Below are 24,685 nucleotides of genomic sequence, written 5' to 3' on the forward strand. Positions count from 1 at the left end.
TGACACTGCATGAAACTCTTCATTTTATTCTTTCAAAATACAAACAATGCCACCAAACTGTGACTTTACTAAACAATGTAAAAATCTGTTAAGATTAAACATTTAAAACATACAAAAATTATTTTAAATTTGTTCACATTACACTATATTTTGATTCCTGCATATAACATTAGCATTGTTAGCCATGCCAACATTTGTTGTGTATTCTTAATTGTCCTTAAAAAGGTGCTGGTGAAATGCTATCTTGAACCGCTGCTGCCTCTCTGGTGCTGTAGGTGCAGTGCCATTAAGAAGATGAATAACAATGATTAAGTTCTGATGTTTTAATACATAGAAGGGCAGACTTGAATGTAGTAGTATCAAAAGAATGGTATCAATACATTGATAATATTCAAAATAATCATTCTGAAATTACATCATCACACTGTCATTATTTATTAGGTAAAATAAGCATTTACAGATGTACATAATTACATAGAATAAATCATAAATCTTATGGGTTTTTGACATCATTCAACCATCAAGCTAATGAGTTTGGCTACCACTTTGATATTGAGGCTGTTTCCAAGCAGACGGTAACTTTGTCTCAGCGAAATAGTCTCAGGAAAACCTGCAGGATTATCAAAATATAATTAAAAGTATAAATAAATAAAAGATTTGTAACTATCAAAATACTCTTATTAGCCAATAAAGCTATAGATCTCAAGGGGGAATGTTACTGGCGAGGTTTCAAATCCAGAAGAGTCGGGTATCTTTAAATTTAAATACATTTTTGAATAATGTGATTTTAATATATTTCTTATGAATATTGCTGAAAAAGTATACAATCTAAGTTTTTTGTCTTGCACTTATTCTCAAGACTATTAACGTAAAGGCGAACAACATTTTACACCAGAAATGAAGACAGTGCTGTTTAATTGGTACAGTGACAAGTTAATGCTTGAATTTCTTCAAGAGTTTTCTAAATCCAAGGTTCTGTCAGTTTACATTTTCAAATGTATTAACGATGCCAAAGGCTGATACCCTCTCAACTGTGGAACTGTATTTATGCAAGGTGAAATTGAACAAACTGATAATATCCAAAATGGCCCATCTAGAGCTTACTCTGAGTACACAAATTTCTTTCATTTGATGATTTGATCCATTTATACTGTTATAATGCCTCTATAGGTTACTGCATCATAAACAATACCCACTTGACGCAAACATGCACCGTAAACTTACTTAAGTGGAAGTGGCTTGGCAACATAATCAACAATACATTAAAAAAAATCTGACCACGTGAGTTCATTCTTGTGCTTTGTGTTTGACTCACATCAAACAAGCAGAGTTTTCTTGCTGGTTCCTAGATATCAGGCCACAAACTGGCATCTACTGAAGTCTCTGAATCATGGAAACATAGAACATAGAAAACAGGAACTGGATCAAGCCATTCGGCTCTTCGAGCCTGCTCCATCATTCAATATGATCACGGCTGATCATTGTACTTGGCACACTGATTCTGCTTTTGCCCCATATCCTTCAATCCCTGAAAGTGCACCTATACGATCCACAGTACATACACTGTGAGGTTCCAAATGGTTTGCCTGATTTTCACATGCAACACAAATGCTTGGCAGCGATGCTCAGTATCAAGGCCAACCTGAACATACAAACTGGTAACCCAACAAAGGAATGGAATAGTCATTCTTAAGTAGTGTTACTGTATCAACACATTGCATGACATTCTTAACATACAGGACTTGCATACTGATTGTATTAGGCCATATGCTCATTTGACATTGCCAGCCCATTCACCAATAGAAGAAGCCACAAGATATTTTCACTGCAGCACCAAATCATGGTGATCTGGAACCAACACCATTGTGTGAATCTGTATTTACTGAACGTATGAATATAGCAACTCACACAGTTGAATTCACAGTTAACAACACTTCAGTATTGATCCTTGCTGAAATCTACTCGTCACAGAACTCCAGTCAGAAAAACATCCCTGCACAACTACTCTTTCACTTCTTTAGCCAAACCAACTTACCAACTCACCCTGATCTCATATGATTTAATCTTTTGGACCAGCCTGCCATGACGGCCTTGTCAAATGCTTTAGTAAAGGCCAACTAGACAAATCCGCTGCCCTACCCTAATCAGTCAACTGCAACTTTCTCAAAAACTTCAATCAAGTTTGGGAGGTAAGATCACCCCTGCTTAGGCAATGCTGACTATCCAAAATAAGCCCATTCTTCTCCAATTCTTGCCATCCTTATCTTACGTCCTCATCACAACATGTGGATTCTGAACTCTGATAAAATGGCCCAATTTAGCAATTTCACCTAAGGACAGTCGTATCCTTATCCATAACTATCTTAAAATTTAGGAAATTATGATCGCTGTTCTCAAAATACTCCTCCACAGAAATTTTGATCATCTGGCCAGACTTGTTCCTTCATGCAAGGTCTATTATGGCCCTTTCCCCAGTTGGACTATCTAAATATTCTTTCAAAAAATCTCTTGGGTGCACCTAACAAATTCTGCCCCATCTAAGCCCCTGGTGTTAAGGAGTCTCAGTCAATACAAAGGGAGTTAAAAATCACCTATTACAACAACCCTGTTTTTTTTTTACATTTTTCCATGACCTGCCTTTACATATATTCCTCTGTATCCCCTGCTGGAGACCCATCATTGTGATTGTAACTTTTTTAATCACGAGTGCTGCCCATTTGGCTGTGCTGGATTGTATCCTCTCTTACTGCATCTGTAACATTCTCCTCGATCAGTAATGCGACTACCCCACCCATTTTACATTCCTCTCTATCATGCCTGAAACATCTAAACTCTGGAATGTTAAACTGTCTATCCTGCCCTTCACTCAAACATTTTTCTGTAGTGGCTAAAATATTGTAGATTCATGTACTAATCCAGACTCTATGCTGATCTGCCATTATCTGTTATACTCCTCGTATTAAAACCAATAAATTTCAGACCGTCAGCCCCACCACATTCATTAACCTGGCCCTGTTTTTTCTTCTTATTCGATGTAACCTCCAGTTTTTCTCAATCACACCATATGTTGACCTATTGCTCTGGTTCCCACCCCCGCCATACTAATTTAAACCTTCCTGAGTGGCATTAGCAAACCTCCCTGCCTGTCCATCTTCAATGCCCTCCTGTCTTCTTGTCGAGGTCCCTCCTGACCCGGAAGAGATCTCAGTGATCCAGATATCTGAAGCACTCTCTCCTACACCAGCTATTTAATCATGTATTCAACTGTATTATCTTCATATTTCTGGCCTCAATAGCAATAGCACAGTGAGTAATCCTGAGATCACATCCCTAGACATCCTGCTTTCAATCTAAGTCCCTAGATTCCCTTTGCAGGACTTTATCTCTCTTCCTGCCTATGTTGGACCACAGCCTCTGGTTATTCACCTTCACTTTTCAGAATGTCCTGCATCCGCGCAGAGACAATCCTGACCATGGTGCCCAGGAAGCAAACCATTATCCTGGTGTCATGGTTTTGACCACAGAAATGCCCATGTCCCTGAATATATGATCCCTTGATACTACCGCTCGCCTACACTTTGACCCTCCCTGCTGTACAACAGAGTCAATCATGACATCAGTAATCTGGCTGCTGTTTCTGCATTTCCCCGAGAGGCCAACCCCTCCAACAGTATCCAAAACAATAAACTTGCTGACAGATGAATATACACAAGGGGCTCCTACTTGCAAATACTATTTTGTTTTGCCTTGTCAACTTCTGAGCCCTCCTTTCCTGAATTCTGAAATGCTCCCAATCCTCTGTCTTCGAAATTTTTTTTGGCAACTGTTTAAACTTCCTTCCTTGAATAATATAACCTTTAATATCACTTGTTAGCCATGGTTGGGCCACTTTTCCTGTTGTTTTGAGTTCATTATCAAAGTGAACTGTAGTGGTTCAAGAAGGCAGCTCATCACAATCTTCTCAAATGCTGACCAGCCAGCAATGCCCACATCCCATGAATGAATGACAAAAAATGTCAATGTATAATTTGCTGCAAATTATGTATTAATTCTTTAAATACCGCTTGCCTTCTGTCATACTGTTTAATATATTTACCCTATTCTACCTTAGTTAACTCACCTTTAAACCCTTTCTATTTTGCTCTTTTAGATTTAAGACTTTAGCTTCAAACTTAATGAAATCTCCTTTCAAACTCAATACAAAATTCTTGTTATAGTCATCTTTCTGTAGATAGCCTCTATCAACGCTTCAACTATTCTGTTTCTACAATACTTAATCCAAAACAGCTTGTTTCCTAGTTAGTTCCTCAACATATTATTTTAAAAAAACTACCTTGTATTTACCCCATCATACAACCTTGCTGCAAATTTGGTTTGCCCAGTCCATATGAAAGGTAAATTCCCCTAACGTTTGGTATATCACATTTATTGGGTATACCTCTAACTTGCTAATTTATAATCTACCCTGAACTGCAGAGAATGCTCAGAGCCCAAAAAACAGCTGCTTCTTAGTTCCATTCAAAATAATTCTTCCTTTTGATTTTCTGAGCCAAGATTATTTCTCCTTTACTTGCTTAATCTTATCTTTCATTGTCAGAGCCACCCCAGCTCCTTTTCTATTTTGCCATCTTCTTTTAAAGATATCCTGGAATAATAGATACTAACATTAGGTATTTTGCAAACACATTTCTCTGATCACTACTACATCAAATTCATTTGTTTCGATTGGGCTTTTGTTACATTCAGTATTTTAATTTAATTTGCTATTTCATGATCCACGCTGGTCATTTTTAAATTCAAAAATACAGCTAAACCCTAGTACCTTAAAATTTCCAGTTCTAATTTTGAATTTGTTCTTTTCTGAATTCCACCATCTCCCAATCTCATCTGCATCACCCGCTTTTCCCTTCACTTTATTATTTTAAAACTTTGTCTACTGCCCTAATATGCAATTCCATGGGATCCAAGTACCAGCTTCTGAAGTCGCCATGAGATAATTTTCTCTTTCCTGGTACTAGTGCCAGATCATCATAATTCCACTTTGGTGAGGAGACAATTGGAGACCAGGTGTTTTCCCATAGGAAGTTTGAAGGAAGTCACAATCTTCAATCACTGTTTTGTGCTCAAGTCACTAATTCTGTTGCTGCAATAGCAAGACAGGAAGAAAATCATCCATTCACCATAACCACTGTCATCCTAAAGTATGCAATGTACTTAGCTACATTAAAGATTAAGCAGAAAAGTGAAGGAGGAGCTTCTATTTCACAAATCAACGAAGTCCAGGAACACATAATTGCATACGTACTGAATTCTGGAGGAAATCCATGAAGATTTGCTATTTCCCTCGGAGTGAAATATCGCAGTTTTAGTTTTGATAGCCGAGACAACTTTTCATCCTCTGACAGTGTCTGAAATGACTGGAAGACTTCAGAAAGCTGTTAGAAGTGAAAGGATATAATTAAATATTGTAAAACAAATCAGTTTGTTCAAATCAAGAGTTACTTAACAGATTACAACCTTGAAAGCAACAAATGAAAATTGACAACAACCATTACCCAAGTATACTTTAATACAGAAGTATGAATTCAACAAGTGGACTTTGAGAGAATCGCTGCACTCGAAGATAGTGTAGATAGGCAGGAAGATTAAATACCACTTGGATTCTTAACTTCAGGCTCCTTTCTTATCTCTGGTATCAGATTGGACACTGGTTCCAGATCAAGCATAGGCTAAGACATTTCCCCATCCATATGCTAGTTTTATGGAAGTGTTAGAGAAGTCTGGATCCAAAGAGAACCATTTGATCTACAGCTAGTAGTTTTCATGTGCAAACATGGATTATTGTGGTCAGAGATATTTTAAAAACAGACAAGTCACGTTTTTGAATTTTGTTTGATATCCATAAAAAGATACATTGAGGGAAAGAATGGCTGCCAAATAAATAAAATGTGGCAATATTCTTGAACTTGTTCAGAACTAATTCAGATTTACCACTACGGTATGGTTATCTAGTTACAAACTGCAACAAATCTTGACATAAGAAAATCATTCTAGAGGCTACTTGGGTATTGGTAACATACTGCCCATTTCTGATATTTAACACCTATTGACCAAATGCACAACAATACCTTTCACACTGTCAATTTGCTCAGTCACCTGTAGTCCAAATTATGGCACCCCATTTTAATTAAGGTCAATTGTACATGAAACCATCTTAGCACTCTTAAGTCCAAAGGTTTAGTTTAGTGGTATCGTACACACAGTTCCATTATTTCATCTTTTTCACTGTTGTTTCACTCTGTCTTTTCAATACCATAATCTACATACCCTTTGTGGTAAACGAGTGTGTGCAGCACGGAGGAGAGTGAAGCCAATGCATTAGAGTCGAGCCAAGTGGGGTGAACAGGCCCAACGTGGCAGACAGTGAGGTCCCCCAGCATCTGTGGCAGTGGCAAGAACTGGCAACCCCAGGTTAAGGCTGATGCAGACTGGAGGCAAGGTCTAGCATAATTCTGGAATCGAGACCTGATGCAGTCTGCTTGAAGGACTACTGAATTCTGAACCGTTTATTTATTTATTTTTCTCGTTTATTCCTAAAATTCTGCACCTATGTACCTAAGAAGATACCATTAGTGGCAACTATGTAAACTTTTCACTGCACTTATTCTAATTCTAATAATTTGAAGAATTTCTGAAAGCATTGCTGAGTAAATAAATCAAGTAACTCAAAATCATTTATAATCTGCTGACATTTTATTTTATCAAATTAACTACCATCAAGCATTTCAACAGTCACCCGGTCCTAAATCTAGCAACTCAAAGGTTTATTTTGTGGTTTTAAAAAACGTCATCTACATGCTCCTATGGTTAGCAAAAGCATACCTGAACATCTGGTGCAGTCTTCAACACTGAACCAGTACCTTCAGCATAATGGCCATATCTGTATTATAAAACAGCATTGATTAATTATTGCAACTAAAAGTAAACTTCCAAAAAGTTAGTGTTTGAATGTTTACAACAAAAATGCAATTGCTGTTGTTTGTGATAAAGCATAATCATACATAAGTATATTTTCTAAACAAAAAAATCAATCGGGGCAATTCCAAAATTCAACAAAACCGATTGTTCTACTTGTAACCCACCAATTCATACTCATCATCCATGATAGTGTAGTAGTCAGTGGTCACAATACAAGTCAGTTTGCCAATTTAAAGGAAGTATTAAGCAACTTTAATGTAAGTCATTCCTCAGCATCAATGTGGCATTGGAGAATCATGAGTTAAAACTAATGTCTCTGAACAAATATGATCTTAAAAAAATGTCCGGAAAGAAAGAAAGAAAGATCTTATTGGTGTCCCACCTTCCACCACCCATGTATATGAGCTCAGGTAAAACTCTGCTGTCTATTTCAGCACCAAGTCCCATTCACTCATCACCTGGCTTCATTCACCTATCCTGGTCAGATTTTAAAGTCTCTTCCTTATATTTAAATTTCTTCACAGACCTATCATTCCTCATTTCTAATGACTACTTCCAACCCTAAAAGCCCCCTGTGAATTCTTCATTCATCTAATTCTGACCTTTTGAGCATTTCAACAAAAGAATATAGCTAGGCAATTCCCACGACGTAGAGGTGCCGGTGTTAGGGTGGATAAAGTCAAAAGTCAAACAACACCAGGTTCTTGTCCAACTGGTTTATTTGAAATCACAAGCTTTTGGAGCAATGCTCCTTCACCAGGTGAAGTGAGGCAATTCCCAAAAGCTTTAAAAGGATGATTCAGTAATTGGCAGAAAGGCCTTTGATGGTTGAAACATCTGAGGACATTCAAAATTTGATGAGAAATCAAGTGAAGTAAATTTAAGAAATTTAATTTTGTTTATGTTCTGGAATAATGTCCTGATTTTAACACTCTAAATTACTTATTGTTGAGAAATGCATTAATCAAGAATGACAATACTGTCTTCCCAGTTGACAGGAGTGAGAGATTACAAAACTATTTCCTTTCGCTCTCTTGAAAGTTTAGGGAGGCATCTTAGCAATAATTGGTGTGGACAGAGAACTACAAATGAACTTCAAGACATCAATACCTGAGTAAAGGAGCAGGACTAGAAAATGGCCAATGCTGTACCTTTGTTTAAGAAGGGAAACAGAGATAATCCAACTGAGCCTGATGTCAGTGATGGGAAGCCTGTTGGAGCTGATTCTGAGGGTTTAATCACATTTGGAAACAAAGGGACTTATTAGTGATAGGCAGCATTCTTGGTGCAAGGAAGATCACATCTCACCAACTTGATTGAGTTTTCTGAGAAGGTGATAAGAATGATTGATGGGGCAAGTGCAGTGCTTATTCTCCACATGGACTGTTGTAAGGCATTTGACAAGGTACCTCTTGGCAGGTTGGTACAAAAGGCAGAATCTCATAGGATATGGGGTGTGCAACCTCGATAGATACAGAATTAGCTTAATCACAGAAGACAGATAGTAGCAGTTGAAGGGTGTTTTTCAGAATGGAAATCAGTAAGTAGTGGTTTTCCATTGGGATTACTATTGGGTTTTATTTTATTTATTATATATAAATGACTTGGAGGAAAATGTAGGTGGTCTGATTAGTAAATTCACAGATGACATCAAATTGGTGGGGCTGCAGATAGTGAAGAGAACTGTCGAAGGCTACAGCGGTATATAGATAGATTGCAGATTTGGGCACAGAAATGACAGATGGAGTTTAATCCAGACAAATGCAAGGTAACGTGTTTTGGAAGATCAAATTCAGGTGCGAATTATACAATAAATGGCAAAATCCTAAGGAGCAGTGACATTCAGAGAGATATGGGTGTACCGGTCCACAGATCCCTGAGAATGGCAACATACTTGGATTAAGTGGTCAAGAAGGCATACAGCATGTTTAACTTCATTGGCTGGAGCATCTAGTATAACAGTTGGCAAATGATGTGACAACTGGACAAAATTTTAATAGGCCTATATTTGGAATTCTGGGTGCAATTCTGGTCACCACACTACTAGGAGGATGTGGATGCTTTAGAGAGATGCAGAGAACTTCTACTAGGATGTTATCTGGTCTGGAGGGTTTCAGGTACGAGGAGAAATTGGATAAACATGGATTGCTTTCACTGGAAAGACACAGGTGGCCTAATTGAGGTCTTCAAAATTATGAGGGGCATAGATAGGGTGGATAGTCAGAGGCTTTTTCCCAGGATGGAAAGGGCAACTACAAGATGGCACAGGGTCAAGGTGAGAAGTTTAGGGAGAAGTACAGGAAAATTCTTTTCACACAGAGGGTGATGGGTGCCTGGAATGCACTGCCTGTGGTGGTGGTGGAAGCAGGCACATTAGCAACATTTAAGGCCTATCTTGATAGATGCATAAACGAGAGGCACATGGGGGGATAAAAACCATGTATGGGAAATAAGTAGCAGGTCTAAATAAGGATTACAATTTGATGCAGGCTTGGTCATCCGAAGGACTTACACCTGTTCTTTGTTCTTTTTCTACCACGTTGATACAATACTGCCATGTTAATGGTAACAATTGAAATTTGCATGATGTCAGCATTAATATTTTATCAAGTTTGAATGAAGTTAACATTCTGATCCTCAAGAAGTAAAAAGGTTTTGGACATGAATTTAAACTATGGTAACATGATCTACATGGGCTTAAATCACATCAGACCAAGTGACAGACATATAATTCAAAGATATCACTCAGCCATTTTGCTTGATTGTTTTCTGACTAAATACTCAATCTGAAAGACTAAGAAAGGAGTTTCTAAATGGAATGAAAGAGACCTACCCTTTAGTGAAACATACTGATCTTCTACAAGACTGTCCAACTATGTCTAGTATCAAAGCATAACGCAGTAAGGTCTTTGGGGGTATGAAGTATGGCCTTGGATCCTTCAACTCCTCCTCCAAGAATTCTTGGATCATTTGGATTGACAAATTATTGTTCTGGATTTGCTTCTTTTTCAGATGTTCTGGTGTCTCTAATTTGTAAAGTCGAGTCATATTTGTTTCACTTTCATCATTCTCAGCACAATATCCCGAGTTGTTGTGTTCCTTTTTGTTATCACCTGTGGATATTATCTGATCAAATCTAGAATGACCATCTGTGAATCTTGAATTTGTAACTTCATGATCTGGGAAACGTTCTATTATCTGAAATTACAGATAAAAATCTGAACACCAGATAGAATTACTTGCAACATAAAATTCTAAACATTCTTGAATGATTCAAAAGCATAAGATATTAAAGACTTTATCAAGAAATAGATTTCGAATGAACTAAGTATGTACTTGAAGTCATTTTTTATTGAAGTTCATATTTGTAGTGCGGCTCAATGAATGATTTCAAAGAAGTTCAAACTCTACAAATTTAAATGGTGAATATTAGCTTGTACCAATACTTGAAGAAACTCTGCTTGTTCCTATGAACTGTCTCAATGTTTCCATATGTAAGTTTCTCCAGGTTACATCCTTACTTTTTCTCCCCCCCCAGAGAAAACAGCACTGGACTGAGATAACAAATATCATGGTAATCGAAAGCATCGACACATTACACTGTGTGAAACAAAGGTGAGGTTGCAGGAACTTTACAAATGAAATGCATCCAATAAATAAGCAGTCCACCACATTAGATAACCAAATAGTCTTCATATTTTTGGTAATATCTTTAAGGTAGACTCAAGTTTAGAAAAATTCCAATTCATGGTAAAATAATTGGACTCTCAGCAAAAGCTGACTTTACTGTGTCTATTATGTTACTCAAAATGATAGATAAATCTCTGGTTGTAGATTATATAGAAAGGTCAGACTGAAACGATGAGAAATTTCACAAGATATTGAAATTTGCAACTCAAAGACACTTTTACTCCATCGTTTCATTGCAGTAAAATGACTGAAAAGTAATTCCCTGAAACACAGTGCCAGAAACTTGAAATTTTTCTGATGTTGTTCATCACGTACTCACAATACAACTGCATCAAAACCCACCTGATAAGAAGTTTGGAAGCAGAAAGCATCAGGTTGGAGCTTTGCAAGAAGAAAATATCGCAGTCTTGAGTTTGGGATGCCCAACTAAAGTTAAAATACTTGTTAGCATTAATAAAATTCAAAAGGAATATGGAATCAGATGCATGATAAACAAAATGAAAAAAGATCAAATCAAGAGTAAAGAAACATAAATTCTGATGGTTTGCACATGAGCAACAAAGTAGCATCGAGAAAATATTTTTGAACAGAGCAAAATAAACAAAAAATATATTTCATCATTTATTAACAATATTTTAAAAAATTAAAATATATCACTTTTCTTTTGCTGTTGCTGGGTGAAAATCCTAAAATTCACCCAAAGTCATTGTTGCTACCTCTAGCCCCCAAGGACTGAGTAGTTCAAGAAGGTAGCTCAGCACCACCTCCGCCAGGGCAATTAGGAATGAACAAATGAATAGTAGCTAACCAAGAGGTGCTCACTTTCCATGAATGGATTTTTAAAAAATCATGTTTCAAAAATACAGTTGTCTGGAAACTTGGAGTCATGATCTGGCATGAAGGTGGTAGTTACAGGTTCACCATTCAGGCCACTGAGTGTACTCTGCTATTCAATGGGATCATGGCTGATCTGATAATCCTCAACTCCATTTTCCTGCATTTACCCCATAATCTTTATTCCTTAATTTATTAAAATCTATAACAGCCTTGAATATACTCAATGACCCAAACCCAAAACTCTTTGTGTTAAAGTATTCACAACCCTCCAAGAGAAGAAATTCCTCCTCATTCCTGTCTTAAACGTGTGACCCTTGAATCTCCCACTGGGGGAAACAACCTTCCTGCTAACAAACCAAACGGCTGCAATAACGAGCAGGTATCCAGCCATTTGGTTTGTCTTTAGCATGATCTTATTTTTGATTGTTTATAATTATCTCTCCATCTGAATTTATCAGTTCATTGGTGTTCCCTTCACTTGTTATTCAGCTGTAGACACTTTACTCACCTCATTTGACACTTTTGATCACCTGCAAGGACTTACTATTCAGCTTATCAACACATACTTACACTATTTATGTTTATCATTGTTGATCATCATAGAATCCCTACAGTGCTGAAACAGGCCCTTCGACCCAACAAATCCACATCGACCCTCAGAGCATCCTATCCAGACCCATCCACCTAATCTACACATCTGAGCACTACGGACTATTTAGCATAGCCAATTCACCCAGCCTGCACATCTTTGGACCGTGGGACGAAATCAGAGCACCCACAGGAAACCCACACAGACACGGGGACAATGTGCAAACTCCACACAGACAGTCACCTGAGGGTGGAATCAAACCCAGGTCCCTGGCGCTGTGAGGTAGCAGTGCTAACACTGAGCCACCGTGCCATGCCTCAACCTATCTGTTGACATTCTTAATCACCTGGAATTAACTTTGTTTCTCTGTCTATATATTGTGCCTGTGCACTTCCCTCCACTTCACCTGACAAAGCTGCAACATTCCAAAATCTTGTTGGTTTCAAATAATCCTATTGGGCTATAACCCCTTGGTTTTGTGCAACTTATGATTTTGTCCATCCCATTCCAACACCAGCATCTTCACACTTTGGTAGGAAGAATTGAGATACAGGCTATTTTCTAAATGGGAAAGAGGCTTAGGAGTCCTAGTTTAGTATTCTCTTAATGTTAATTTGCAGGTTCATTTGGTGGTTAGGAAGGAAACTGCAGTGCCAGCATTTTTTTTTGCTTTATTCATTCATGGGATGAGGGCATCACTGGCTAGGCAGCATTTAATTTCCCAGAAGGCAGTTAAGAGTCAACCACATTGCTGTGGGTCTGGAGTCACATGTTGGCCAGACCATGTAAGGATGGCAGCTTCCTTCCCTGAAGGACATCAGTGAGCCAGATGGGTTTTTCTTGACAATTGGCAATGGGATCATGGTCATCACTAGACTCTTAATTCCAGATATTTATTGAATTCAAATTCCACCACCTGCCATGGTGGGATTCAAATCCAGGTCACCAGGACATTATCTGGGTCTCTGGATTAACAGTCCATTGATAATACCACTAGGCCATCACCTCCCTATTTCAAGCGGAAATATACTGCTGAAGCTGTATAAGGCTCTTGTCACATTAGATTTGGAATATTGTGAGCAGTTTTGGGCCCTGTCTCAAAGCAAGGGTGTGCTATCATTGGAGGGGTCCAGAGAACATTTCCCCAAAACGCACACTGAGAATATGGTCTCCTGCTCAACGGCCTCCTCCTCCCTCTTCTCTAAGCTGCCCCTGCTTTCCTCTGTCTTCTAAATTGTTTCACTTATCCACAGGCAGATTGAGCAGACTATTCATGATTGCAATAAAATGATCTTCAGAGAAATTCAGTAAAAGATTAGTAAATCAAAATTCAGTTGTGAAACAATCACTCAGAGTTAGCAAGTTGCTTTAGAAGACACAAACACTGCTAATTTGTATGGTTTGACGAGCCCTTTAAATACTTTTATCGCAAAACCCTTGCTATCTACTAGAGAATAATGCATTTAGGAATGTTTATCATATGGTGGTCAGTTGCCAGGCCTGATAAATTTAATCAGAGATAATGGGAACTGCAGATGCTGGAGAATCCAAGACAACAAAGTATGGAGCTGGATGAACACAGCAGGCCAAGCAGCATCTTAGGAGCACAAAAGGCCTAGACACATCATCAGAAAAGGGGGATGGGGAGAGGGTTCTGAAATAAATTGGGAGAAAGGGGGAGGTGGACCAAAGAGGGTTAGAGGAGAAGATAGGTGGAGAGGAGAGTAGAGGTGGGAAGGTAGGGAGGGGATACGTCAGTCCAGGGAGGACGGAGAGGTCAAGGGGGCAGGATGAGGTTGGTAGGTAGGAAATGGAGGTGCGGCTTGAGATGGAAGGAGGGAATAGGTGAGAGGAAGAACAGGTTAGGGAGGCGGGGACGAGCTGGACTAGTTTTGAGATGCAGTGGGGGGAGGGGAGATTTTACACTTGCCCCCACACCTCCTCCCTCACCCCCATTCCAGGCCGCAAGATGACTTTCCACATCAAGCAGATGTTCACCTGCACATCTGCCAATGTGGTATACACCGCTGTACCCGGTGTGGCTTCCTCTACATTGGGGAAACCAAGCGGAGACTTGGGGACCGCTTTGCAGAACACCTCCGCTCAGTTCGCAATAAACGACTGCACTCCCAGTTGCGAACCATTTAAACTACCCCTCCCATTCCTTCAACGACATGTCCATCCTGGACTTCCTGCAGTGCCGTAATGATGTCACCTGAAGGTTGCAGGAACAGCAACTCATATTCCACTTGGGAACCCTGCAGCCCAATGGCATCAATGTGGACTTCACAAGCTTCAAAATCTCCCCACCCCCCATTGCATCCCAAAACCAGCCCAGCTCGTCCCCGTCTCCCTAATCTGTTCTTCCTCTCACCTCAAGCCGCACCTCCGTTTCCCACCTACTAACCTCATCCCGCCCCCTTGACATGTCTGTCCTCTCCGGACTGACCTCCCTACCTTCCCACCTATACTCTCCTCTCCACCTACCTTCTCCTCTGACCATCTTCGGTCCACCTCCCACTCTCTCCCTATTTATTTCAGAACCCTCTCCCCATCCCCCTTTTCTGATGAAGAGTTAGCCCAAAACGTCAGCTTTTATACTTCTAAGATGCTGCTTGGCCTGCTGTGTTCATCCAGCTCCACACTCTGCTAAATTTAATAATAGTTCCTATTTGAATATTATTAATATTTGCAATAATTTCAGCATTTGCCTATTGAGTATGGCAGACTGCAAACTTTCCCACAAAATTATCTTGAGCATACCATATTGGACATTTCATTGTTTATTTCATGTTTATAAAATGCATCTCAGTAAAATAATTAAGTTATAGAATTTTAAGTGACAATTACAAATAGTTGAGGCAGGCTTCTGTCAGCAATTCGCCAATCAAAAACAGTAAATATCAGCAAGAAACATGATGCAGGTTACTTTAGTATTTTCTGGCTTGCCAGAATTTATACTGAAATATATTTGCAAATATTTTGTCAAGCCAGTAATACAAATTGGTCAAACAACTGGCAACTTTGTTTTAAAATTTTCAACACTGGGCACATATTTCCACACTTAAACTTGCCTGAGATGAAAATGGGTTTATTAGTTTTTTTCTTAAAGAAAAGTGGTTATAAAAAGGCAATCTCATTGTACATCTAATTACTTTATAGTAATAACTAGGAAATATGACAGGGTGCTCCAATGCCCTGGAGGCCATCGCACGATATATAATATTGCAAATGAAGAAGGCATTCAATTTAAGTAAAGATAAAGCCAAGGTGTTATAACCTAGTATATGATCTGAATTGGAACCCTGTGGGCACGCACAATTTATCAACTACTTCCAGACTGTTAGAAAATCAGGTGCCACCCGCATGCTCAAATCTCCCTCATGCTCTCCTAGAGGGCGAGTTGCTTCAGTGGAAGCACAAGCTCATGCCAAAAAAACAGGTATTTCCATAAACTGCACTTATTGAGTCAACCAAACTGATCTGACAATCTGGAAGTACTTCTTTTGCTTACATCAGAATGTCATCTTGGAAAAAAAAATAGAAAGCATTTTTCAAACTGTTGAAATTAATTTTTAAATAAAGGATCAAATTTCATTCAATTAAATGGCTTGTCTACATACCAAGATTGGTGATAGAAGGAATTCCTGGTAAATATATCTGCAGCTCTCCAGTGCTTGTATTAATTTATCTCTGTTCAGAAACACATTGAAAATACTTATCATATTTGTTATATATTTCAATTACAGTTAAAGCTTTAAAATACACCTAAGAATCCAACTAACTGCAACTCTTGAGTTTATTTTTAAAAAAACCCACAAAACTAGTGAAAATTGAAAAGTTAGATATGTCTTTTCAAGAGTAATCACCAGCAGTAGAATATATTGTAGCTATGAGTCTTTAATGATTAACGAAACAAAAAGATGGATAGAGGAGAAATCAAATTTGACAGATCATTCTTAGTTCACAAAAAACTGATTAAATACTTTTTGTACTCTTTATTTTAGTCTTCTCTGCCATCAATGTACCAAGAACTGAAATGCTTGCAGATTCTTCATAAGACAAAAATCATCTTAGTGTGCCACAGTCTACATTCAAACTTTTATGACTTAATATTTTTAAGATCATGTATCTTTTAGTGATTTTTTCACCAAGATGTAAGATGAATACTTTCCAACTTTGCCAGCACTAGCACCAAGCATATTACAGAGTTAAGAACAGTCCAGCCATGGAAGAGTCCAGATGGGTCACATTGATTTTTGTTTACTTTTAGCCTGCAGCATACAGAACATCGATGGGAACCAGCTGCTGATATTAACTGGCAAAATTTGGAGAAAACAATTGGAAACAGGAAACTCCAAAAGCCAATATATCCAATAGAAATACATGCCAAGAAAGCAAGGCTCACATTTTAAAATAAAGGGAAAACTTAGAATAAAAGAAATTTTGACTATTGTTAAAAACGCACCATTATTAAAGCCAATTTAAGCATCTACTGAGAAAGCAATACAACAGTCACAAGATGCACAGACAATTAAAATGCTTCTTGTTTGAAAATAAAACTAATAAATTATATGTTTCTAGGAAAAGGAACCAGAACTGAGGTTTTATCACAGAGAGATGAATCGACAAGATCTCTGCAAGGAGAGGACAAGGGGTGGAGAAATCGCATTGAATTGCCAAAATTTAAAGGAGCTGTCGGTTTTTCCTTAATGGTATAAAACAATCCCTTTTCTCTTAAGCACAGGATGGAAAAAATGAGGAATTGGATAAATATTATGCTATTTATCTTTTGTACTGATGCACACAGTTTCACTGAACTATGTACAAAGACATTGCACTGTGTTTGGATTCTGCCTAATCTGAAAAGTACTGTAAATACATTTTAGAAACATATAAACTTTGAACCCATGGAAAATGTGGTAGATTTGCGGCCAAAAACTCTGTCTTTTATCAAATAAAACACAGGCACACTATTGTATAAATTCAGTTTTACACGGATTTGTGCTCCATCACCTTTTATAATCTATAGATAAATCACCAGAAATGCAGAAGGATGCTAAACCAAACGCTGCTCACCTGCTTCAATGACAAAATATTTTCACTCCTAACACTATTTGCTCCAGTTACACAATTATCACTACATTCCCAAACCAGTTAGGTATTGACACATCATATAATTTTTTAAAGCTGCAAATAAAATGCTCTCAGTTTTAGCACTTTTGAAATCAGTGTGGAGATTATACCAAGATTATGCACATTGCATTCTTCAACTCTCATGCAGTCTGTCCTGCATTTCATCTGTGCTAGGTCTTCATCTGTGCTAGTACAAGAAATCATATTGCCAGCTTATAGTTATATTAATAACTAATAACTAGTTGAATTCCCAAGGGAAGAGAAGTCACACTCAAGAATAGTATTAAGTACAGGTAGAGTAACAGGGTTAGAACTGAGGAAAATTTAGATCGATGTTATGTGATAATAAATCTAAATCTAATCTAGTGGAGAAGTGAGCGATAGGGGCAAGAAAAAGATGAAAGCATAAAATTGACAGTGGATGAGAAGTGAGTTGAGACAGAGAAGGACAGAAGGGAGGAACAAAGGGGCAAAGAAAAGTGCAAAGGCTGGACAACTAAATACATTTATTGGTTTGTCACAGTAAATTCTCTTTACAGAGGGAGCTTGCAAATACACTTAGCTGAGGCAGGAAGATTTAAGATACTTGAAGGCAGAAAAGTCAAAAGAATGAACATGAGGGTGGTCATCCACTCTATTCCACTGCACCCATGTAGAAACAAATCTTCTGCCCAGTGCACACTAGTAGCTCTCAAAAGGAAATGTGGCTTCTCTTCCATGTACTCTTTAAATTCCACAGAGGGGGAAGGAGGTGCTGTGCACATTTATTCCTATTAATGGGAGCAAAACTCCATCACAAAAACTGTCACTTGTATAGCAAGATAATAAAATGTGAGGCTGGATGAACACAGCAGGCCAAGCAGCATCTCAGGAGCACAAAAGCTGACGTTTCGGGCCTAGACCCTTCATCAGAGAGCTCTCTGATGAAGGGTCTAGGCCCGAAACGTCAGCTTTTGTGCTCCTGAGATGCTGCTTGGCCTGCTGTGTTCATCCAGCCTCACATTTTATTATCTTGGATTCTCCAGCATCTGCAGTTCCCATTATTTTTGATACACTTGTATAGCAACCCTGCTGCATCTATTGGATTTATGCCAAACTGATTTCATTTTGGGCCACGACATTCAGCAATCAGAGAAGCGATTTGCCTATGCCTGGGCTGGATCTGAAACTAGTTCTTAATGTGAAACCCCATGTCAAACCTAATTCTTGATTCAGTTTATCCAATTATTTACAGATTTTCGGGAACAGTTCTGTGTGATAGGAGTTAAACCTAATTGAAACAATATCACAAGCAAAATTTATAATCAGAAACAGTTTATGTTTGTTTAAACATTATAGCCTAGTTTTTGAGCCAACAGGATTATCACAGTAACTTCCAGCGATATGAATCAAGAAACTAGAGTTTTGGTAGAAAGATATATTTTGTTGCTGCTTTTTGCCTTGCATTCATTAGGGCAATTCCTAAGAAATAATAATGTGAAGGGAACCAAAACATTTTTGTATGAAAAAGGCTGCACTGATTGGTTGGCAAGTGGCCTCTCAATGCGGAGGCATTGCCATGAAGAATGCACTGATTAGATGATTACAGTTAAGTCAAAATTTGTTTAAATTTAAACCAGGCAGGTTGCCTCCAATTTGGCAAGTGTTCCCCTGAAAAATGAGCCAGGAAACAGCCATTACTTGTTGTGTTGAACCAGGCACGATATGTGCTTATGTTCTTGCTGTCTGCAAAAAGCAGGGTCTTATATACTAACACATGCAGTTTCTCGTGTGTCTAAGCATATCATACTGTAAATAAATAGACTACCTACCTCAATGATTCTTCCTAATCCACAGCCCATCACTTAGGCTTCCATCTATTGCCTAGCCCAAGTGCCCCTTGATAGCACTTAATTTATGTAAATGAATGGGTCCATCAATGCACTCTCCTCCTCTAGGTGCAGCCCAGTGATGGTCATTAGGTCTGGTGGCATTGCTGAGGCTGCTAAGTTATTCCCCTGTAGATGGTATTATGTTAGTTTTGTTTCTAATAATTGCAAAATCCAGTGTAAAAATTCGTACAGTCTATGGGAAATTGTAAGCCCAACGATGGCTATCAATGGTTCAAAGACAATTGCACACATCAAGGATATAGAAATATGTGCATTTTGGTTTATGAGACCATGATTTTCCACATGTTGAGTCATGATGATTATCCCTAATTAGTCCTTGCCTCTCCAAGTGTATGTTAATTCTGCCTCTCAGAATCCCCTCCAACAGTTTACCCACTACTGACTTCACACTCACCAGCCCATAGCTCCCAGGCTTTTATTTTCTAAAATGGAACAGGTGATAAATTAGCATCTGCTTGGCTACTGAAGAACAGATGGACTGGGACAACACAACACATCAGCAACCGCACCCCAACGCTAATTCCTTGCTGTAAAACATTTTGGGACATCATTTGGTTGCAAAGGCACTATATAAATGCAAGTCTTTCTTTCTAGCCCTCTCACCAGGAAACTGACAGATGCAGGGTGTAACACTATTTTGATTTTTTTGTTGTGACTTCACTTCATATTGAAGTCAATGAGTAATATTAATCGGTGAGTGGCAGAAACCAACATTTCACATGATACAATGGAAATTCCACTCAGAGTACTTTAAAGCAAACCTAACACCAGCCCTCTTTTGAGCTGCAAAATACGTTGCTAAGTCAATTATTTTATCAATCCACAAACTAACTAGCCACACTGATTTAAAAGGTCCAAACAAAGACAAAACAGAATGCTAGATGTAAACAAGATAATAAAATGTGAGGCTGGATGAACACAGCAGGCCAAGCAGCATAGCTCCTGAGATGCTGCTTGGCCTGCTGTGTTCATCCAGCCTCACATTTTATTATCTTGGAATCTCCAGCATCTGCATTTCCCATTATCTCTGATGCTAGATGTAAACAGCAGCTTTTTCATGAAGGGGGGCACACACAAAAGGTCATAACCCATCCTTTCACTCCACTTAGATACGGGTGCTAACCTACACAAGTCACAGCAGCACACCCACCCCTACCCTGGGTCTTACAGGAAGGTGTTGATACCTGGTTGAACTCCAGAACATCAACTTCAGCAGGTTCCAGAGATTTATCAGAGATAGCAAGAACTGCAGATGCTGGAGTCAGAGTCAGTGTGGAGCTGGAGGAACAAATCAGGTCAGGCAGCAGAGGAGCAGGGGAGTTGCGTTTCAGTGGGAATCCTTCATCAGGGTTAACTCTCCTGCTCCCGGGGATTTATCTACCTTTGTACTTTTTAAGACTCGCAGTACCTCCTCTTCTGTAATGAGAACTGTTTACAAGACATCAATACTTATTTGCCTCACTTGCCTAACTTGTATGTCTTTTCCCACAGTAAATACAGACAAGTATCCTGAGTCCCTTTGCGTTGCAGCTTTCTGAAATTTTTCTCCATTTAAATCATATACTGTTTTTTTTGTTCTCCCTTCCAAAATGTAATACTTCTCATTTTCCTACACGATACTCCATTTACCAAGTTTTTGCCCACTTACTTAACTGATTAATATATCTCTGTAAACTTTGTATCCTTTGTGCACATGCCTTTCCACCAACTTTTATGTCATCTACAAATGTGGGTACAGTCCATTCACTTTGTTCCTCCAAGTCATTCATATGTATTGTAAACAGCTGTGGTTCCAGCACTGATGTCAGTGGAACTCCACTGGTCACGAGTAATCAACCTGAAAAGAAGTCCCTCGTCACCACTCACTGGTTCCAGCCCTTTAGCCAACTCTTTATCTATGCTAATATACTACCTCTACCACTGTGGTCACTTATCTTATGATTTAACCTTTTGTGAGATACTTTGTCAAACACTTTCTGGAAGTCCAAATACAACACACCTAGTGGCTCCCCTCTATCCACTTTGGTTGAGACATCTTTGAAAAATTCTAATAAAATAGTCAGACACAATTTCCTTTCATGAGCCATGGTGACTCTGCTAGCTTAGATTATGATTTTCCAAATGTTCTACTATTACTTTCTTGTTGATTCCAATACTTTTCTAACAATAGATGTTAGGCTAATCAGCCTACAGTTATCCACTTTTTGCCTCCCTCCCTTTTTCAACAGGGTGTCCCATTAACAGCTTTCCAATCCTCTGGTACTTCTCCAGAATCCATTGATTTTTGGGAAATTACATCCAATGCATTTACGATCTCTGTCGCTACTCTGTTAGGATCCTAGGATGCAAACCATCAGAGCCAGGGGACTTAGTGCAGTTAGCCCCATTAATTTGAATAACACTATTGATGGTGATGGTACTGAGTTCTTCCCTTGTATTCTTGACTATTAAAGGAATGTTCACAGTATCTTTCAGTGTAAAGGCTGATCTCAAATAGGTTTAATTCCTCTGCCATTTTTGTTTCCCAAAACCATCTCCCCAGATTCATTTTCTAAGGAGCCTATGTTTACTCATCAGCAAAATGCATCAAAACAATTACCACCAATGAATGGAATATTTCTGTTGCATAAAATAATAACTCATTGTCGTACTTTAGTATTAAATACCTTGCGTCATTACAGTACACCATCCTGGAGCATTCTTTTAAATACACTTATAATTGGGAACCAAGTGGTTATTGATCTATACCCTGTGATATGACTCTAATCTAGAATGGGTTTTTTAATCCAGAATATATCATAAATATACAGGAGATTTAAAATCAACACTGTGCAATCTCTTCGCATCATTACCGTCTGAAAAAACTTACAGTACGAAGTTAAGCAGCCTGTTTCATGCAACAGATGCATACCTAGCAACAGATGATTCAAATCCTTTGACGTTTTCTAGAAGAATATATTTAGGGGTTTTGGAAAGTCTGTGAAGATAAACACAAAAATTGACATAACTTTTGAAATTATATTTTGGCTTTCATTTCCATAATGTAAAAATATAAATTTCAGAGCAAATTATTATATAAACCTTTGTACAGAAGAGTCTGACTGTATAAATTCTTCTGCACGATTATATCTTGCTAAGAAATGAGAAAACAAAAATTTACATCTTTTCTCCAAATAAAAGCAAAAATGCAGTGGAAACTGGAAATCTGAAATAAAAACAGAAAATGCTAGAAAAACTCAGTAGTTCTGGCAGCATTTATGGAGAGAGAAACAGCTAATTTTTCGAGTCCAACATATCTCTCTTTCTCAAGAAATTCTGCAGAAGAATCATATTGGACTCGAGACACTAATTAGTTTTCTTTCTCCACAAACGCTGCTAGAGTTGCTGAATTTCTCCAGTATTTTTATGCTTTGGTTCTTTTTCAACCAATCAACTGCATGACCCTCTCAGAAACACACAGCTATATTTAAGAGCTCAAACAACTATCAAAAAATCAGGAAAACTTTATATTTGTTTCATATTCATTTCCTGTAAAGCTTATTTTCACAGTGATCTTCATAAACTAGACAAGACATTTTGACTTAGGAGGAATGGTTATGCCAGTGGACTTCAGAAATGTAGGAAGCAATTTTGAGTTAAGGCAATGATTGACACATGAAATTATGATCTAGTAGCCATCACAGAGGTTTTAGTGAGGGAGGGGCAAGATTGGCAATTCTACATTCCAGGATATAGAATCTTCAAGCGAGACGGGGGAGGTGGGTTCGGGGGGTGGGGTAAGAGGGGGAGGCATTGCATTATTAGTTAAGGAGACAGGTACTGCAGTACACAGAGATAATATCTTGAAGGGGCATCAAATGAAGCTTTGTCAGTAGAGCTTAAGAGTTTTAAAAAAAAGGGGCAGTCACATTGCTCACTGTTTGTTATAGACTGCAGGGAGTCAGCGTGAAATTAAAGAGCAAACTTGTGCACAATTCAAGGAGGTATGCAAGAGTAACAAAAGGGTAATTACAGTCAATGATTTTAACTTTCCCAACATTAACTGGGATAGACAGAGTATCAAGAGTTTGGATGGAGTGGATTTCTTGAAACTTGTACAAGAGAACTTTTTAGGCCAATATGTAAAGGGCCCAACAAGCAATGGAGCTGTTCTGGACCGAATTCTGGGGAATGAAGCCAGACAGATGTCCGAGATGGTGGTGAGGGAGTACTTTAGTAACAGCGATCACAACATAGTAGAATTTAAACTTATTATGGAAAAAGAAATAAACAATGTAAAAAAGAAATATTTTGCCTTGGTGAAGAGTGGGTCTTAGGAATATAAGGCAGGATCTGTCCAAGGTAGACTGGGAATATCTAATAGTGGGGCAATCTTTAGAAAGGCAGTAGGAGACGTTCAAAAGGGAAATGGGGAGGGTACAAGTCCAACATGTTCCCTCTAGTGTGATCAAAAGTAGTGAAAAGTCCACAGAACCATGGATGACCAGAGATATTAAAGACATGATGAGAAGCAAAATAGGGGCTTTTAGCTGGTACACAAGGTGAAGGTACAAAATCTAGGGGGAGAGACTGCAAGGTGCTTGAACAAATTGTCAAAGGGAAGGACGAGGCATTGGAGATGCTGGCAGACATAAAGATGGACAAATCTCCAGGTCTGGATGAACTGTGGCCCAGGCTGCTGTAGGAGACAAGGGTGAAGAGGACTAGAAAACAGATATTGTGGTTCTAATATTTAAGAAGGGTACAGAGATAGCCCTGAGATCTACAGACCAGGAAGTCCCATGTCAGTGGTAGGGAGTTGATTAGAAAAATTTCTGAAGGCAAGTATCCATCTGTACTTGAAGAGGCAACACTTAATCAGGAATAATCAACATGGCTTTGTCAGTGGGCAATCTGATTGAGGTGTACAAGGTTATGAGGAGCATGCACAGAATGGATAAGGAGCAGCAGTTCCCCTTAGCTGAAGAGCCAGCCACAAGGGGGATATGGGTTCAAAGTGAGGGGCAAGAGGTTTTAGCTGGAGGAAAGGGGTGATTAAAAACTCACTTTTTACTCAGCGGGTGGTGATGGTCTGGAATGTGTTGCCAGAGAGGATGGTAAAGGTGCATTGCCTCACATTATTGAATTAGTACTTGGATGAGCACTTGGCATGTCGTAACACTCAAGGGTATGGGCCAAGCACTGGTAAGTGATACAATTTGAAACATGCAAGATCCCAATGGGTCTTGACAGGGTAGATAGGAAGGAAGCTTCTTCTCATCAGAGGATCATTGTTTAAAAATAAGGTGTTGCCATTTAAGAAAGATGAAGAGAACATTTTTCTCAGTAGGTCACCAGTCATTAAAAATGTCTTCCTTAAAAGATAGTAGAAGCAGAGTTCTCAAAATATTTCAAAGGGAGATAATTTCTTTATAAGCAAGGAGGTTAAAAGTTATTGAAGGTAGCCAGGACTTGGGGTAATCCTATCAGCTATGATCTTACTGAATGGCTGAGCAGGCTTGAGTGGCTCCTGTTCTTAATTTGCATTTTTGCTAAACATCGACTATTCTGATTAACACCTGCT

The 24,685-nt window shown here is 38.6% G+C and overlaps 1 protein-coding gene across 4 annotated transcripts in view; it reads right to left on the reverse strand.

Annotated features, from left to right (window-relative positions):
- The window catches only part of trdmt1 (tRNA aspartic acid methyltransferase 1), a 63,560-nt gene continuing 38,875 nt past the window's right edge, over positions 1–24,685 (reverse strand). For all 4 annotated transcript variants that reach the window (XM_048524316.1, XM_059638685.1, XM_059638689.1 and 1 more), the window contains 7 exons: positions 22,034–22,099; positions 15,718–15,787; positions 11,011–11,094; positions 9,812–10,176; positions 6,883–6,940; positions 5,306–5,435; positions 1–610 (listed from right to left, as the gene is read on the reverse strand). In XM_048524316.1, the coding sequence (XP_048380273.1) occupies positions 510–610; positions 5,306–5,435; positions 6,883–6,940; positions 9,812–10,176; positions 11,011–11,094; positions 15,718–15,787; positions 22,034–22,099 (874 nt within the window). In that variant the 3' untranslated portion in view covers positions 1–509. The remainder of the gene's footprint in view (positions 611–5,305; positions 5,436–6,882; positions 6,941–9,811; positions 10,177–11,010; positions 11,095–15,717; positions 15,788–22,033; positions 22,100–24,685) is intronic.

The sequence above is a fragment of the Stegostoma tigrinum genome, chromosome 2 (assembly GCF_030684315.1).
Source record: "Stegostoma tigrinum isolate sSteTig4 chromosome 2, sSteTig4.hap1, whole genome shotgun sequence".
Lineage (NCBI taxonomy): Eukaryota > Metazoa > Chordata > Chondrichthyes > Orectolobiformes > Stegostomatidae > Stegostoma > Stegostoma tigrinum.